This window comes from Portunus trituberculatus, chromosome 37 (genome assembly GCF_017591435.1).
Source record: "Portunus trituberculatus isolate SZX2019 chromosome 37, ASM1759143v1, whole genome shotgun sequence".
In the NCBI taxonomy this organism is placed as follows: Eukaryota; Metazoa; Arthropoda; class Malacostraca; order Decapoda; family Portunidae; genus Portunus; species Portunus trituberculatus.
In genome coordinates, this window is record NC_059291.1 from 2,041,687 (window position 1) to 2,061,038 (window position 19,352).

The 19,352-nt window shown below is 37.9% G+C and overlaps 1 protein-coding gene across 5 annotated transcripts in view; it reads right to left on the bottom strand.

Moving 5' to 3' along the window:
* Positions 1-997: 997 nt before the first annotated feature.
* Positions 998-19,352, bottom strand: part of LOC123514326 (GDNF-inducible zinc finger protein 1-like) — a 33,460-nt gene continuing 15,105 nt past the window's right edge. For 4 of the 5 annotated variants that reach the window (XM_045272157.1, XM_045272156.1, XM_045272155.1 and 1 more), the window contains exons 7-14: positions 17,228-17,523; positions 15,950-16,063; positions 12,535-12,746; positions 12,154-12,321; positions 11,704-11,849; positions 9,760-9,912; positions 8,457-8,951; positions 998-1,344 (exon numbers count right to left, since the gene is read on the bottom strand). In XM_045272157.1, coding sequence (XP_045128092.1) covers positions 8,457-8,951; positions 9,760-9,912; positions 11,704-11,849; positions 12,154-12,321; positions 12,535-12,746; positions 15,950-16,063; positions 17,228-17,523 — 1,584 coding nt within the window. In that variant the 3' untranslated portion in view covers positions 998-1,344. The remainder of the gene's footprint in view (positions 1,345-8,456; positions 8,952-9,759; positions 9,913-11,703; positions 11,850-12,153; positions 12,322-12,534; positions 12,747-15,949; positions 16,064-17,227; positions 17,524-19,352) is intronic. The other variant, XM_045272159.1, reaches the window with a different exon arrangement.

Consider the following 19,352-nt stretch of genomic DNA (forward strand, 5'->3'; position numbering starts at 1 on the left):
TGCTCTGTCCTTCATTATAGTTCTTCGGTAATTGTCATTTTTACTGATTCAGTGAAACATCCAACAGTCTGAGCTGTGATTTGAAGATCGTTGACTGATCATTTTATTTTCTTCAGAATCATCAGCTATATTCGCAAAACTCATACATCGTTCTTCATATCTTGCTTTACCTTCACGGGGAGTGTAAAAAAACATACAAACAGCTGTATGTATGAGAGGGTGAGAGGTGGAGTGTGGATGCGTTGTTGGGAGGGGGGAGAGAGACAGGTAGACAGACCCTGCCAGTGAGGGCGAGGTCAGAGTAATTATAGCGGATTAGAGTGGGGAACGGCAGACTGAGGTGATATAGGGGAGGGAGTGACCTTTGATTGTTATGACTTGATATGTTTCTTTCTTTGTAAAACGCCTGTCTTACAAGCCCCTCCCATAAAGGAAATCCATCTCCCTCACCAAATAGGATATCAATCTCTGGAGAGCTCTTCGGGGATAGGTCAGATGTGGACTCAAGTAAGATACAGTGGTCTGTGATTGACGCAGGCTTGTGGGAGGAACCGTGTGTCGGTGCTTGATTGGCTGACATGGTAGATGTCGAGGCGGTGACAAGATGAGAATCATTCATGAGATATGATTCAGTTGAGTTCAAGACTTTGTGTCGTGTACCGTGTTGTTGGTCGTGCTCTCGTTTTAATTAACTAGAAATGGCGTCGTTGACTGATTTCAAGAATTCCCTTTATTCGTTGAAAATTTCGAAGTCTCAGATATCTTCAATGACAAGAAGAGCAGAGGCAATGGTTATGCACGCCCACGCAGTAGTTGATATCACCTTTGAATACATAGACCAGGTAACTTATCTGGATGTTTGTGTATTCATTAGTATTTCATCCATTGCATTGCTTATTGGCGTTTGGAGATTCTGAGACTTGATAACATTGTCTAAAGTATCACTCCGTATTATAATCTAAACGAGTACTGCTCTACCAGGATACAAAGATCGCCATAACATGTAAGTTTTTATTTGAATGTGCATAGCTCCGAGAGAACCACCTCAGAGTTGCCTGTCGAACTGTAGCTTTGGAATCCTAAGAAGCGTGGAATATGTGGCTTGCATTTCTTCAGTGGTTGTTTAGTCATAATGTGTATTCTATATAGATTTTATTTAGACATTCTACATTGATCTTTGCGATGTGTTAGATATCTTATAATTTCCATTTATTTCATTGATTTATTCATTTTCCAGGTGAATGGCATGGAGAAGATGCCTGCTGTGTACCTTCTGGACTCCATCTTGAAGAGCGTGGGCAGTCCCTTCACGGAAATTATTCAGCGCCGTATCTCTGATGTTTTCTGTGGGATATTCCATGAGGTAAGTTCTTGAGACATGAATATAACAGTCATGGTGGTGACGGTGAATGATCATTATTATTATTATCATTATTATCATCAAAATTATTATTTTAATCGATGCTACGTCTACCATTACTATTTAGTGATAGTAGAAGTGGAATAAATAAGGAAATATAATTCGAAGCCATTACATAGATGAGGGTTGTGGTCTTCGGCTCACTACTTTGTTGGGTTGAAATTACTACACATGCCTCAGCTCTGATGACTGGAAGGTATTATATTGTTAGTGTGAAGAGACAAGGACAAGAACTAAATACATCTCATCTCTGTGTTCAAAGGTCTAGCGAAGGAAAAGTTACACAATAGCTATGTGAGTAGAGAGAGAGAGAGAGGTGGAGGTTGTGGGAGGAGAGGGGTTTGGTGGCAGTAAGGATGAAGAGTGACTCTGGCTCTGGATGGAAGTGTGTAGTATCTGGTTAACGTGTGCCATGAAAACCTCATAGCACATTTTCTATAGGTTAATTGGATATCATCACACCTCTGCTTCCTACCATTCTGGGCTCAACACTTTTGTCTATTTCCTTGATGCTTCATGACATCCTACTGTGCCATTTAATTAATATGATTGTGCTGCTTCTTAAGATCTGTGAATGCTTGATAAACTTGCATATTCATATCAGTCCCTAGTCTCATAACATCTTTCCATATTCATCAACCACGTCACTTCCTCTTGTTGCTTGGCCACCTTTACTTCCTTTTCCCTTTATTTCCTCAACTTACTTTCATAGTTGTTTTGGGCCGTTCAGTTATCTATTTATTTTGATTTTCTCTCAGTATACAATATATGAAAATACTTAGAGATGGAGATAGGCACAGATGTATTTTGTTTATTTATTCATTCATTAGTTTATTTCTTCTTAGAATTCTGCATGTCAATAATTTCAAGCTTCATTCATAAAGTATGGTATTCAGATCCTTAAAAGACAGTTTTTGCTAATCACATTTATCAGATGAACTTAATAGTTTTGTCCATTACTGTACATTATAGCTAGTCAGTCTTTTTTCTCATTACATGTGCTCTTCTTCTTCTCTGTGTACATATTCCTTATTTGCTTAGCACCTCGTCTATGCTTTCATCAGCCTTGATTGATGATAAGCATTGGGAGTATTAGTTTAAATATTTTAATAACTTTTCTTATTTGAAATTAGGATTTTCAAGCTGTTTCTGCAAGGTAGAGAATCTGAAGAATAGAAATGCACAAAAATCTATTTTCCAATTCAGTTTATTATATTTCACAATAAAACTTATCACATATAAGAACAATTATGTTTGATTTGTTTTCATCTCATGATTTTTTTTCACTGCAGAGTGACAAGAAAATCCGGAAAATGTTGTTTGATTTGCGGCGCAGCTGGAGTGACAAGTTGCCTCCCAAACTCTTGATTACATTGGACCAGAGAGTAAGAACGATAGATTCTGCTTGGCCTGTCTTCCAGATGTGCCAGAAACCCGATCAGGTAGGTTCCTCCCAGTCAGTCTCATTTTTCGTGTTCACATAATTATATCATCTGCCTATGAGCACACAAGTATCACCAGTTCTGTCTAAGTTATGAAGATTGTAAGTACGCAAGGGTAGTATGACAGTCCAGCTAAGTTTTCCTTTCATGGTGCAAAGCAAACTCAGTCATTGCTAATATTGATGAAGCTTAATTGGAATTCCTATACGTGTATTATTGGACCGAGTCACTGAGCTTTTCTGTTTGACATATTTTGTTAAACAGCTTATTAGATTTAAATATTTCATGCACATGTCAAACAACAGTATTTAGTGTGTTTGGATATGGATGCAGGAAGATGTTAATATAAAGAGGAATTGGTATAAATTAGGATACAGTTTGGCAAAGCTGCATGAATAGCTGGAATAATTTAGGAGACAAAACAGAGCAGTGAAGCAGTATTAGATACTTCTAGTTGGTGAAGCAAGGAGAAGTGTAAAGTTTATAGGGAGTTAGGAGCGGAGTGTGCTTACTGAGCTAGAAGTCTAAGGGAAAGTCTTGAATTAGAATAATGGAAATGACTGAGATGAAAGTCAGGGAGGATCAGGAAAGTAGAAAGTTATATAGATCAGATTTTTTGTAATTCAAATTCTAAAGAGGTTTGATCAAGAAATAATGAATAACTATGCAGCATTCATAGACTCAGAAGTAGCATATGAGATGAATAGAGAAACCCTTTTGGATGCTCATAGGAAGTCAGTTGTTGGAAGGAATCAAGATCTTTTGTATAGGGAAGTAGCTATGCATATAGGTGGAGCATAGGATTATAGATAGTTTTGCTAACAGAAGATAATGAAGAAAATGATATGCAGTGTCTCCATGGTGTTTTGTTATTCTATGAGGAATAAAGAAGACAGAATTTTTTAATCTGTCATTGAAAAGGGAAACCTGATTAAACTCATGGAAGAAAGCCAAAACTGGGATGGAAATGCTTTACTAATTCAAAGATGACAGCAGCTTATTTATCAATTATTCTAAGCAAGTATTTTGCATGGTCTGTTTAAAATACCATTTTCATTGCAGGAGTCATGCCTACCAACCCCATCCAGCAGCAGTCCTGCCACTTCTGTAGAAAATGGAAGCCCTCAAGAAAATAATACTCCAGAACATCCTTTTGTGTTGGTCTATGCTGGACACAAGAGACTTCCCTGGCCCCGTACCCCAAACTTAGAATCTTGGATTCCCCGTTTACCACCACCACCGGAACTTAATGCTCCTGGATGCTTCCCTACACCTAGAAGTACATCCTCTAGTAGTACACAAGGTAGTACATCCTCTGATGGTACATCCTCTGGTGGCACACCAAGCAGTACATCCTCTGATTGCACATCCCCTGATGAAGTCTTCATCCAAGAAACTCTGAAATCCTCAACTAGGAGTATTCTTCAGTCTCGTACTGCTTTAGATTCTTCAAGAATTTGTACCAAAGAAGCTGGTACAAAACGCAAGAGATATCAAGAGAAGTCACATTCTTTCTCAGTCAAGCGGCAGAGAAAAGAGGTAAGTGTGGATAAATTTAGCAGGATTGTTTGAAATTGTTTTTAGGGAAAGATGAATGAGCATAATTTCTGGATCATGAGAGTTTTAGTATATCCATTTTTTATCAGTATAACTGGAAGCAAATGTAAGACAGTGTCATATGGTATAGTTTAGTCTTTAAGGTCTGACATCAAGAGGATGATTATGACAGTTTCCACTGAAACCTGTCTATAGATATAGTCCTTGTCTCATATTTTTTTTTTTTTTTTTATTTTCAATCGTTGCAGAAATTATAGTAACTTCAGAAGGCAAAACTTCACCCATTTCCATCCATATGCCTTAATCTTAAATATTCAATTTATTTTTCCAACTCCCTGACTTTCAACACTTCCTTATTATATCCACCTTGCTTTGCTACCTATCTAATATAATTCTGCTTTCTAAATTCAACACTTCAAAATTTGTTTCTGAAAATGGCCATATTGATAGCATGGATTCTGCTTTTAGCTTATTTGCTGGTTTGGACAAATAAACAGTACACTACCACGATCTTTCAGCAATATTTGTTTATATTTTTTATTTATAGGTTTTCTTTATATAATACTATACAAAACATTAGTATGTTAATTAAGGATTCTTGTGTTCCAGATATGAGTTTACTTCTAGACCGACTATAATCAACTGGGATTGGCTAAAAGACTGAGCTGCAGAATTTGAAGATCTGCTTGGAATGCATGAATGCACTTCAGCTGATTGCTGTCCAGTGTACAGTGTGATAATACTGTACTACTATGTTGACAACAGTCCCATTAAATTAGTGACATGGTATGAATCTGTGATATGATATAGATATTTAATGAATGTAGCATAAAATTATTTTCTGAATCGAATCGTACTAAATTTGCCACAATTTACATTTTATCCATCAATACTATGTATGTGTACATCAGATTGCTGCACATACAAACAGAAATGTAGTTTCATTAATGGAATGTACACAAAATAAGTGTTAGAGTGGTCTGTCATACATACTTGGAGTGTGCTGCCATTGTATCTTCTGTACACTGACAAAACTGTACCCAAAAGGAACTGAGCCTCTCAGCTACTGCACTTTCAGTCCAGTATATTTACATTGTTAGCTTTAACATATTGAAGAACTTGAGAAATCAATTGGTAGTTCAAAACTTACCCCTTTTTATGATACAAAATTATGTTTCCATAATTGATTGAAACTTTTCAAACAAGATTTTACGTACCATATTACTGCATATGACATTAACTTTACTGATCTTTTGATTGTTACTTAATGCTATACTAGTCAAGATGTTATTTATTGTATAAACAGTAGTTAGGCTTGAAACCTGTTAAAAGCTCAAATAAAAGGATTCTGGTGATCATATAGATGCTACATCTAATGACAAGCACTTTCATGAAAAGTGTAAATCTTCATTGTGAATATTGAGTGCATGTTTGAATGTTCTGAATTCATCTTTGAATTATTGCTAGATTAGATGCTGACATAAGCCTATTGGCTGCAAGTGTACCTGATGTGATTATATTTAGCTATTCATTTTTGTAGTAGATGAGGATACAAAGATGTGAGAGAATGCTTTCCTGTGTACTGCATGACCTTATCCACCCCACTCTCTCTCTCTCTCTCTCTCTCTCTCTCTCTCTCTCTCTCTCTCTCTCTCTCTCTCTCTCAGCCCACAGCCCCACAGTATGTCCCCCACAGTATGTTGACAAACCCAGTCACAAACCACAGCCCCCACAACAGGAATGACCACACACACTCTCTCTCTCTCTCTCTCTCTCTCTCTCTCTCTCTCTCTCTCTCTCTCTCTCTCTCTCTCTCTCTCTCTCTCTCTCTCTGCCCCACAGTATGTTGAGAAACCCACAGTCACAAACCAAAGCCCTCCACAACAGTAATAACCACACACACACTCTCTCTCTCTCTCTCTCTCTCTCTCTCTCTCTCTCTCTCTCTCTCTCTCTCTCTCTCTCTCTCTCTCAGCCCCACAGTATGTTGAGAAACCCACAGTCACAAACCACAGCCCTCCACAACAGTAATGACCACACACACTCTCTCTCTCTCTCTCTCTCTCTCTCTCTCTCTCTCTCTCTCTCTCTCTCTCTCTCTCTCTCTCTCAGCCCACAGCCCCACAGTATGTCCCCCACAGTATGTTGACAAACCCACAGTCACAAACCACAACCCCCCACAACAGTAATGACCACACTCTCTCTCTCTCTCTCTCTCTCTCTCAGTCCACAGTGCCCCCCAGCAATAATGAACACACACACACATCCTCTCTTACTTTCTCACTATTTGTATTCAAAATAATAACAGTAAAATACAAAGGAAATACTGTGTTTTGACTTTCCTTCAACTGAATTGTACAGAGGAGGAGGAGATAAACGAGGAGGGAAGAATATAAGATTAGAGGAGGAAGGAAGAGAAAGAAAAGGAGGAGGAATAGGAGAGAGAAAAAGAGATTAGGGAATTACATAAAGGAGGAGAGATAAAGAGGAAGAGGTAAGGGAAGATTATGGTAAAAGAGGAGGATGGAGACACAGGAAAAGTAACAGGAAAAGAGAGAGGAAGAGGAAGAGGTGAGGGAAGATTATGGTAAAAGAGAAGGAGGATGGAAAGACACTGGAAAAAGTCTCTGACGAGACAGCCAGACGTTACCCTATGGAACGAGCTCAGAGCTCATTGTTTCCGATCTTGGGATAGGCCTGAGACCAGGCACACACCACACACCGGGACAACAAGGTCATAACTCCTCGATTTACATCCCGTACCTACTCACTGCTAGGTGAACAGGGGCTACACGTGAAGAGAGAGAGAGAGAGAGAGAATGGAAGACCAAAAAGAAAGAGCATTATATAGAGAATCTTATAAAACTACAATAATATTTCACTTCTTTTCTCTCTTTTACTTCTTTTTCTTCTCTGTTCTGCTCTTCCCCTTCTCCTGATCTCTCTCTCTCTCTCTCTCTCTCTCTCTCTCTCTCTCTCTCTCTCTCTCTCTCTCTCTTTCTCTCTCCCATATCTTCACAATATGAAATAAAAGAAACTGGATTAATATGAGAGAGAGAGAGAGAGAGAGAGAGAGAGAGAGAGAGAGAGAGAGAGAGAGAGAGAGAGAGAGAGAGAAATGATGATGGAGAAAGAAGAGGAAGAGAAGAGAGAGAAGAAAAAATTAATAAATTACATGTCAGTAGAATTCTTTGTTGTCATGTTCCTCCTCATTTTCCTATTCTTATTCCTTCCCCGTCCTCCATCTGCTCCTTTTCCTCCTCCTCTTTTTCTTTCTTCAATTTCCAACTCTCTATAGTTGTGTAATTCACTGTTTGATCTGCTGCAGTCTCTGACGAGACAGCCAGACGTTACCCTACGGAACGAGCTCAGAGCTCATTGTTTCCGATCTTGGGATAGGCCTGAGACCAGGCACACACCACACACCGGGACAACAAGGTCATAACTCCTCGATTTACATCCCGTACCTACTCACTGCTAGGTGAACAGGGGCTACACGTGAAAGGAGACACACCCAAATATCTCCACCCGGCCGGGGAATCGAACTCCGGTCATCTGGCTTGTGAAACCAGTGCTCTAACCACTGAGCTACCGGGCCGTGTGTGTGTGTGTGTGTGTGTGTGTAAGACCAATGAAGGAACTGTTGTGTGAAAAAAAAATTGCATCCACATCCGCAATTACATCCATATCCGTAAAAATTCTCCACACTTTTATCTGCAATGGCATTTTATGAAGATACATATCCACCTTCATCTCCACCTATGTGGATTTCTATAACTTAGAATCTGATAAATCACTACTGCTGAAGCTGTCCTGCCACTCCAAGTGTTATCTGCTATAACCCACTTCCAACCCAGATCATGATCCACAATAAGAAGTATAAATCAAGATTTAGATAAAACATGGGCCACACAACCATATCAGTGACAGATCACAGTAAGAAGTAGAGGCCTATAATGTATCCATGATAAGTTAATGCCACAATATATAAGGAATGAGTATCATTTGATGTTGGTATCAATAGATCTCATACATACCTAATGCATGGGAAGGTGGTTGACTCCATTTTGTGGCTGACACATATCAAATAGGGCAGGATAATGTGGCATAACACCATGGTTATATATGTGGGAATTATAACCATGGAGAAACCCAGACACTGCTGTTGGGTGATGACCTCCACCTGATGAGGAAATCTGTGTGGTATGAGGTGCAACTGTTCCTGATAGAGTTCCTGAGTGAGCCATAGGGGGTGAAACAGATTGGCTACCATGTACAGCAACTCCACTGTTAGAGTTTGCAACTCCATGAGGCTGAGGTGCAAGGTGTGGGTGAGGGTGAGAATGACTATGAGAAGGAGCAACTGGGGCTTGATGCATCTGAGTGGGTTTTGGTGTTCGTCTGATAAGAATTCTTGGGTTGCGGTGAGGCGGTAATTTTCCTCGCCCGTTACTAGCTCCCTGAGGACATTCCTCTCCACCAGGAGATTCTTCATTATGACTTGTTCTCATGTGTGTCTTCATATGATGAACCTGTAAGTGATGAGTTTTCCAAGTAAATATTTTCTTACATAAACACCTTCTATGAGAACTTTATAATATAGTTGCAATAATATTCTCCTAAAAGAAAGCAATTCTTGGAAGGTTTTTACATCTAATGGGGTCCCTCCTGTTATTTCCAGAAACTGTGCCTCCATACTTACACCTCATCTAGTCAAACTCTTTCAACTCTAGTGACTTCTATCTTTCCTTCTCACTAAAAGTTTGCCTATATTTAGCCTGTTCCTAAATAAGGATGACATCATATTGCTTTAATCTCTTTGTCTAAAAATGTTTTAACGTATCCTCAACAAGAAGATTCTTAAACATCTAAAATTTCACAATCCTCTATCTGATCGCAAGTATGGCTTCCATCAAGGCTGCTCTACTGTTGAATTTTTGGCTTTCCTTACTGAGTCTTGGTCATCCTCTTTTAAAGATTTTGGTGAAACTTTTGCTGTTGCCTTAGACATATCAAAAGATTTTGATAAAATCTGGTACAAAGGTTTGTTCTCAAACACTACCCTCCTATGGCTCCCATCCTTCTTTCTGCAACTTTATCTCAAGTTTCCTCTCTGACCATTCCATTGCTGCTGTGCTAAATGGCCACTGTTCTTCTAAATCAATTAACAGTATTGTTCCTCAGGCTTCTGTCCTGTCACCCACTCTCTTCCAACCCTTCATCAATGATATTCTAAACCAAATGTCCTGTTTGCTTTACAGAGACATGTTTACAACCCTTTTCTTTAGGACTTTCTATCATAATTCAAAACAGATATGGACATAGGATTGACTGAATTACCTGTGAAAAGGTGAGCAAACAAATCACACAGGTGTATGGCCTCTCGCCAGTATGTCGCCGCATGTGACGTTTGTAATTCCCAGATTCTACAAACTGCTTGTTGCAAATATCACATGTATAGCGTAATTCCTTATTGTGGTAGCGTAAGTGAACCTGAAAAAGATTAGCAGGCTTATTATATTACATTTCACAAAATGGTAACTTCTACAAGTCTTAAGTGATTACAGAAGTAATTCAGCACTTGCTGTATTTTTTCTTTTTTTATATACAGCCTTTGGATCCTATGGAAGTTGACATAAATGACCACCTAGCCATATTAGAAATTGTGTAAAAACTTACTATGTAGAAGCATTAAAGCCAATAAGATTTTAAGGTATGTTGTAGTCTTTTGCTGGGAAATCTAAAGAAATCCTCCACTGACCAAACAACAAATATCATTCCTTTTTTGGCATTTGTTTCCAAAGGGAGGAGTTAGTTATTCACACAGTTATTAGAAAATTCATTCTAACAATGAACTGTACTTTAAATACTAAAAGAAAATCTAATTATTTCATGGGTTTGCAATCCCATCCTCCATCTCCACACCAAATTGTTTTGCACACTTCTCACAATTTTGTTGGTGTATGCAGTATGTTTCATCTTTACATCCTTACTCAATCATTTGTACAATATTAAATTTTTAATATACAGATAAATTTTGACCACAAGATGCATGAAGCGGTGACAATGTTCACTCAATTTCTGGTAATAATCTTCATCTGTGTACTTACAGTGCCATTTGACTGAATATTACATTCATCTGACTTTTAACTGAATCACAAACACTCTCAGAGATAAGGACAACATGGTACAACAAATGGCAATGCAAGGCATCACCAGCCAACATAATTTCTGTTAACCTTGAAATGAACTAGTGATAAGGTGTAAATCTGTCATTATGTCATAAAAATCACACAAACTTATAACATCAAGTTCTGTGAATGTCAGTTGGGCCATGATTTACAGCAGTATTTCACTGGTTCCCTTCAAGAAATTTTTTTCTGAAATGTGATAATTTAGTTATTCTCCACCTAACAATAACATCAAAGAAGTATGTTTATATCATTCATACAACTGAGAATATGCACAACAGCAGACTTATGAGACTGTTTTGAGGGTGACTCAAACAATGGGGACCATAACTGTGTAAAGAGCACACACTGCAAATCATATAGCATACATTAAAAACAAAAAAAGCACCATACTGTTTAAGTTGTCTTTATGATATGCTCTGTAGCTACATATACACTAAAATTTGTTCACTTGAGCACTTACTGTTAATCATCCATCGGATATGAGTTTTATAAGAATGGTGAATGACCACATACCTGTCAAATCTTACACTTTTTTGCACAAGTCTTATGTAATTTCTATGGTTTTCAAGTTTTACGGCATAAGTTGACAATCTTACATTTCTTCTCCACGTGCAATGAGTTTTTTTAATGTGTTGATTTTAAACAATTTGAAATAGATTCCTCTTTTCAAGTGTTTAATATATGTCACCTCTCCTTCCGTTCCTTGGCAGTGATGAAAGGGTCTTTTATCACTTCATGCTCCAGCAGCCAGTCCTTGGGTGTGTCTTCCTTTTCTTACAGTTCAATTACTGCTTTATACACAAACCTATGGTCTCTAACACAAATTTTTTCAGCAAGACACCACAGCAGCTTGACCCCATGACCAGACCATAACAAGTTATACAATATATCAACATTTTCAATTTTTTAAATTGTAATATCTTTTGTATAAATGTGGAGACAAATTAGATATACCAACATTAAAATTAAATACATAAACATACAAGTCACATCAGCAGAAAAGTAAAATAAATTTCAGATTTTATTCTTGCATGTACTCTATTAATTTTGAGTTTGATGAAAACTGCCAAGGACATAATAACAAACTCACCTTGAGATCATGAGATCGTGTGAATTGCTTTTCACACAAGTGACATGGGTAAGGCTTCACTTCATTATGCTTCAGGCGATGTCGCCGTAGATCTGTCCCAGTCACATAGGTAGCACCACAAATCTCACATGCATAATCTCTTTCACCTGTACAAAAAGACAAGATCAGGATTTGAATTTGAACTTACCTATGTAAACCTGTAAGCATTCTTCAAAATGATTCTCTATCTAATCAATGATTAAAAAAAATGAATATCTATCTAATGTATATGTAATCCCAGCAATTCCACAAAGGGTATCCCAAACGCATGCTACAAAAATCATTCACACTTATAACCCTATGAGCTATGCTCCTCGCATTTATTAAATTACATATTGATGCAAGTGAGTTTAAACCTTTACTGTCACAGCTTATAAACCTTTATAATAAAATGAATATATGTTTCCTCACCTGTATGTAACTTGGTATGTCTCTTGAGAGCATTTATGGCAAAGAAAGACTGACCACAGACTTCGCATGTGAACCGTCGTTCACCAGTGTGATAAACCAGGTGCATTTCCATATTGGCCTTGCGACTGAAAGCCTTTTTGCAAATAGGACATTCAAAGGGCCTTTCTCCTATAAGGAATAAAAATCAAGATTAATAAATTTAGTGCATTACATTTCTCCTGGCATTTTTTAATATTCTCAATTCAATGTACCTCAACTAATACAAGTACATATAATACATTATGTAATATTATTTTCTCAGAAATATTTCATTTGTTATTGAGTGGAATCAAGTACTTTGCAAAAAACAATAAGGCTTTGGTTGGTGCACACAATACAAACCTTTATGTATTCTCATATGAATCCTTAAGTTTGTCCTGGAGGAAAGTACCTTCCCACACATGGCACACTGGCATGGGTTAGGACCATAACTGTGTTTGTGGCGAATATGGACCTCCATGTGGTTTTTTGTAGTGAAGAATTTTTGGCAGTGATCACATTGGTATGGGCGTCCATTGTTGTGTTGAGAACGTTGGTGTTCCCTCAGCTCACCTCTGTAATATGGAATTATATACCATGAAAAATAAACAGACTCAAAGATAAACAAATTAATTAGTGTGTGTGTGTGTGTGTGTGTGTGTGTGTGTGTGTGTGTGTGTGTGTGTGTGTGTGTGTGTGTGTGTGTGTGTGTGTGTGTGTGTGTGTGTGTGTGTGTGTGTGTGTGTGTGTGTGTAAATGTATTTGTACTGGTTGCAGCAAAGAGGCCTTTGGTTTGATTCACACTATTGCTCTGGCCTCGCTTCGCTCTCGCTCTGCTCTCGCTCCACTCTCGCTTTCATCATTTCCTCCCTCTCAACACCAATGGAAGTTATGTGTGACTTTTCTCAAGGCAATTTGGCAATAATAGCCATTACACTTGAAGAAGAAGAAAGAGAGCAAAGTAAGAGCAAAGCAAGAGAGGAAGAATGAAGGAGAATTCCATACTTTGTTTTCTCATCTTATTGATGATGAAAGTAAATTTCAGAACTACTTCAGAATGTACATCAAAACATTTGAGAAAATTCTATAAAAAATTGGGGAAGATCTGAAAAACGAAAAATGTTTTTATAATAATTTTCCTACTTTTGCATGATCCCATTATATTTTCTTCTTTTCATTATCCATGTTTTCAATAGAAAGGCAGCAGGACAGGAACAAAGCAGGACTGAAGCAGAGCAGGATTGTGTTCACACTGGCACTCTCGCTCCAGTCAAAATATATTTTGAATGTATCGGGAATGGACCGAGAGTGGAGCATGAGTGCCAGTGTGAATGCTTCCATTGAAATGCATGTAACAATGTTGGACTGGACCGTAAGCCATAAGATCCTTTTTAAGTAGCCATCATAAAAATTCTTATACTCTGCACTTTTGTATGATCATTGTTATTTTTAGAGTATTTATTCATGGGGAACAATGGCTACAAATAGGAACTATGGATAAATACAGTGGTGACGTCATAGAGGGTATAAATACTGGCTCGTAAGTAGCTCAGTCTTCTTACTCGCTTGGACACTCACAGAGGTACGTTAATCTCCTGCCCATACGTCTTGTGGGATTGAATACACCATGTGGAACATCTAGACCAGATAGCTAACTTGTATCTGTCCTTGCTAATGCAGGTAGACCAGCCTGAGTCTGTCTAGACCCCTTTGTGTGTGTGCAGCTGTCTGGAGACACCCAGGAGGTAACCAAGGGAAAGAGAGAGACCAGAGTGACAAGGGAGACGCCAGGAAGAGGCTCCGTGGCCAGACTGCCAGTTGAGTCTATTGTCCCCATCCCTTTAGTACCCTCATAGACCATGTGTCAGGTTAGTTAAGGTAGTGGTAGGAGTAGTTGGTGACTGGTGTTCCTAACGTACCTGTTAATGTAAGGGCATTGTCAACCAATAGAGTAAAGAAATTGAGTACATGTGTGTGACTTTTTGTCATTAAAATCTATTTTTCATTTATCTCGTTAGTTTTCACTTGTCCCTGGGAGGGGCAGAAAGGGTAAATGGTCTGTACCTGGTACTTGTGACTAGTATACAGCTCCAGTACAGTGGTGGTGACCTCAGTACAATGGTGGCAGCAAATTAGTACCCCAGTACATATTTACATAAAATGTGGGACATTCATCTTAGGGGTCTGGAATTTGCTGATAATTTATCTATTCATTCCATTTTATTATCTAATTACCTATTAGTTATTATTTTTCATTTTCTATTTTCCAAGGTAAGGCCAGTCAAAATTGAAGTGCACCTTATGATTATTATTATTTTTTTTTTTTTTTACGTAGGGAAGAGGGCCAGCCAAGGACAAAAAAAAAAGAAAGTTATAAAAAGGCCCACTTGAGCTCTGGCTCTCCAAAGAGTGCAAAAAGTGTTAAAACCATCAGACAGAATTAGGGGAGCAAATGCCTCGATATCTCCCTCTTAAAAGAAGACAAGTTGTAGGAATTCGGAAATACAGATGCAGGGAGGGAGTTCCAGAGTTTACCAGTGAAAGGGATGAATGATTGAGAGTACTGGTTAACTCTTGCATTAGAGAGTTAGACAATAGGGATGAGAGGAAGAAGAAAGTCTTGTGCAGCAGGGCCACAGGAGAAGAGGAGGCATGCAGTTAGCAAGATCAGTAGAACAGTTACCATAAAAATAGCTATAAAAGATAGAAAGGGATGCAACATTTTGGCGGTGAGAAAGAGACTGAAGACAGTTAGTCAGAGGAGGGAGTTGATGAGATAAAGAGCTTTCGATTCTACCCTATCAAGCAAAGCTGTGTGACTGGAACACCCCCAAATATGCGAAGAGTACTCCATACAGGGACGGATAAGGCCCTTATACAGAGTAAGCAGTTGGAGGGGCGAGAAAAACTGTCGGAGACGCCTCAGAACACCTAATTTCATAGAAGCTGTTTTAGCAAGAGATGAGATGTGAAGTTTCCAGTTAAGATTATGAGCAAAGGACAGACTGAGGATATTCATTGTGGAAGAGGAGACAGTTGAGTGTCATTGAAGAAGAGGGATAGTTGTCTGGAAGGTTGTGTCGAGTTGATAGATGGAGGAATTGAGTTTTTGAGGCATTGAAAACTACTAGATTTTCTCTGCCCCAATCGGAAATCTTAAAAAGATTGGAAGTCAGGCGTTCCGTGGCATCCCCACGTGATCTGTTGACTTCCTGAAGGGTTGGACGTCTCTGAAAGAACGTGGAAAGATGTAGGGTGGTATCATCAGCGTAGGAGTGGATAGGGCAAGAAGTTTGGTTAAGAAGGTCATTAATGAATAATAGAAAGAGAGTGGGTGACAGAACAGAACCCTGAGGAACACCATTACTAATAGGTTTAGGAGAACAGTAGCCGTCTACCACAGCAGCAATAGAGCTTGTGTACCTTCTATGATGAAAAATACCTAGTTAAACTGTGATGTATCATGTGGCAAGATTTAAAAGTTTATGCTCCATAAATACTCAAAACAAGAGAAAAGCTTTGAAATATTCCTATGACATGTTGTCACATCACAGATTTATTTTCATGAGAAAGTTAAATGCAATACTTTCAGGAAAATATATATTTCAATGTTGAATAATATCATAAAAGAAGAGGATGCTCAACAACTTCTATCATTACTTTCCCCTTTGTGATTTAAAGAATAAGAATAAAGAATAATAAAATATCAATAAGCCTTCTTCCATCAGGGACCTTAAAAGAAAGATCTACTTCCATACAAAGACAAATATTACATTACCTGTTATAGAAGACAACTCGACACACACGGCACTGCAACGGGCCTGGTTTCCTCTTCCCTGATTCTTCACCTTTGTCTTCCAAATCTCCAGTCTCACTATTATTTTCATCACTGCTAAGGCAAAGAAATTACAATCTATCACATTTATAAGTTCATTTCATAATCCTACAAATTTCTTAACACTTTTCTTTAGTCTTAATTTAAGGCAATATTATATAGACTATTTTACTCTCATCATTAACTTGGAATTAAAATTTACAAGACATTTTCATGTTCACAGACCAATCAATTTCAGTGAAAGGTCTACTGGCCAATACTTAATCTGGGTCATTATTTTGATTTTATATTAATCATGAAAGCTAGCTTACATGAAATAATTATTCAATAAAATTCTTACTGGTCACAAGAGATGAATTACAGAAGTAAAAGTCACTCACTCACACACACACACACACACACACACACACACACACACACACACACACACACACACACACACACAGAAATGATGAAGAAACTGATAAGTACTATAATAAGACCCAGATTGGAATATGCAGTAGTGTGGACCCCTCACAAAAAGAAACACATAAGGAAGCTGGAGAAACTACAAAAAATGGCTACAAGAATGGTCCCAGAACTTGAAGGGATGACATATGAGGAGAGATTAAAGGCTTTGGATCTTCCAACATTGGAGCAGAGAAGGGAGAGAGGGGATCTCATACAAGTTTATAAATTGATAAATGGATAAATGGAATGGACCAAGTGGACAATGAGTATCTGATCCTGAGAGAATATGCCAGTCGAAGCACAAGATCGCATAGTAAGAAGCTGAGGAAGGGAAGATGTGTAAGAGATATTAAAAAGTATAATTTCCCGCAAAGATGTATTGAGACATGGAACAGTTTGAATGAAGAAGTAGTGTCTGCAACGAGTGTGCATACTTTTAAAGTAAGATTGGATAAGTGTAGATATGGAGATGGGGCCACACGAGCATAAAGCCCAGGCCCTGTAAAACTACAACTAGATAAATACACACACACACAGACCAAGAAAAATTTAAGAGTGACCAAAGTTGGCTTTGGAGAAGAAAATACAGAGTGGATTACACTAAAAGTAGAAGCCAAAAATATGGAAAGAAGATAATTTGCTGTGTGCTATGTGCCATAACAAAAACCAGATCATGAAATTTATAAGGAATTCTAGTGTCAGTGAAATTAGAAGTAGCTATATCTTAAATATAAGAATAACAAATGCTTAACAAGAAGACAGTAGACTAACCTTGTTCCACTCTCATCTATTTCTTCTTGAAATTCCTTGGTAATGACATCAGAACTTAATCCAGGTCCTTCATGAGCTTCCTCTTCAATGGCCACAGGCTCATCCACTGATGCCTCCTGGAGGGCACTAACATGAGGCTCTATTCGCTGGCCCACAGTTCTCTTATGAGAAAGAGGTGTTGTGCGTAAGCCAGAAACACCACCAGCAGGTGCATAATTCCTGGATTTGCTTCCACGAGGTCTGCCACGTCGCCGTGGTGGTTTTGTAAATGTACTTGATTTATTTGTAATGATTTCCTAAGAAAAAATCATACATGTTATACATATATTCACAGTACATCAAAAGCTATCTTTCTACCTATATTGTTTTTTTCTCCTTCAGCCAACATACCCTCCCAAGTGGAAACCAATCCTCCTCTCCCTAATATGACCGGAATCCTTTTCACCTTTCACTTATTCTTTGGTGGGACACCAACATCACCCATGACACTTCATATGCTTCTCCCTTCCTGGCTCCACTATCAAGCTTTTGCCACAATTCTGCTTTTTCAAAAAATCCAATTCTCTATTACTAGCTCATTTCTGGATGCGAAAATTGTATCATATATACATCATATTATATATATATATATATATATATATATATATATATATATATATATATATATATATATATATATATATACTTTATTTATTTTTTTTTACAATTTTGATTTGTACATACCATAAGTGAAAGCTGGTGATGGATAACATAGAAGAGGAGGACAGAAGGGTGGGGAGGAGGAGGGAGGTTGCCGGAGGATGAGTCACTATCCATGAAAACATCTTTGTAAAGTTTCTCCTGGTGTGATCCCTGTGAATCCATTAATGGAGTGCTGTTGCTAACTAACACTTGCCCTTTCAGCTTATTTTCATCACTAATAAGCCTCTTTGGTGCCATCGTAATTTTCTAAAAGAAAAACTACAAGACAAAACGTAGAAGAATGTTGTTTTTCTCAAGACTGTGGCAGGACTAGGGATGTGCACCGGCATCCGGTATACTGATATTACGGTAATACCAGTATCATACAGTAATACCAGTATTACCAGTAATATGGTATCAGAACCATACAGTGGCAGCTGCGAGAAGAGAGATGACAGAGCTTTGTATACTACCAAATGTGCGGCCGTTTGATTACTAGATATTTTCACCACTAATAAGCCTTTGGTGTTATGTAAGTTTATAAATGAAAAACTACAGATAGAATGCAGGATAATGTTATTCTGATGACTAAGACAGCACAAGTCACAACTGGCGGAGGGGGAAGGGGGACACCAGGAACCTTTGTTTACAACCATGGGTGTGGACATTTGACTATCAGGTATTTTTTTTAGTATTAAATGGAACTTTTGTGTTCGAGTACTGAAAAGTTTAAGTATTTAGATGTTCGAGTATTGAGTTTCCACTGTACATATATATATATATATATATATATATATATATATATATATATATATATATATATATATATATATATATATATATATATATATATATATATAGTGGAGACTCAATACTCAAATGTCTTAATAGTCAAATTTTTCAAACTCGAACAGGAAGAGTCCGATTTAATATTACAAAAAAATAGCTGATAGTCGAACGTCCACATATGTGGTTGTAAACAAAGGCTCCCTGTCCTCTCCCTCCCCACTCCGCCATTGGTGTTGCTGCAGTCGTCAATATAACATTAACTTGCTTTTTGTCTGTAGTTTTCATTTATATACTTACATTAACACCAAAAGCTTATTAGTGGTGAAAATATTTGGTAACTGAAGAGCCGCGCACATGGTTTTAAACAAGGCTTTGGCCTCTCTCTCCCTATCACAGCCATTGTCCCATTCTGATCTGAAACAAAATATTGTTGACCCTTGGTAACTTTGACTAAAAGAGGGAAAGGTTGGTCCAACAAACACGAATGTCTGACTTATACGAATCCCCTCCTGCACACACGCTAAAAACATTAAAAAATAAAAAATCTAAAAATTCTATAGAAAAAACTGACTTGGTGCAGGATTTATTTAATTTGGGGTGGATTTAAAATTTTGGAATTACAATTGTCTCTCCGAAACCTTCATACCTTAAATTA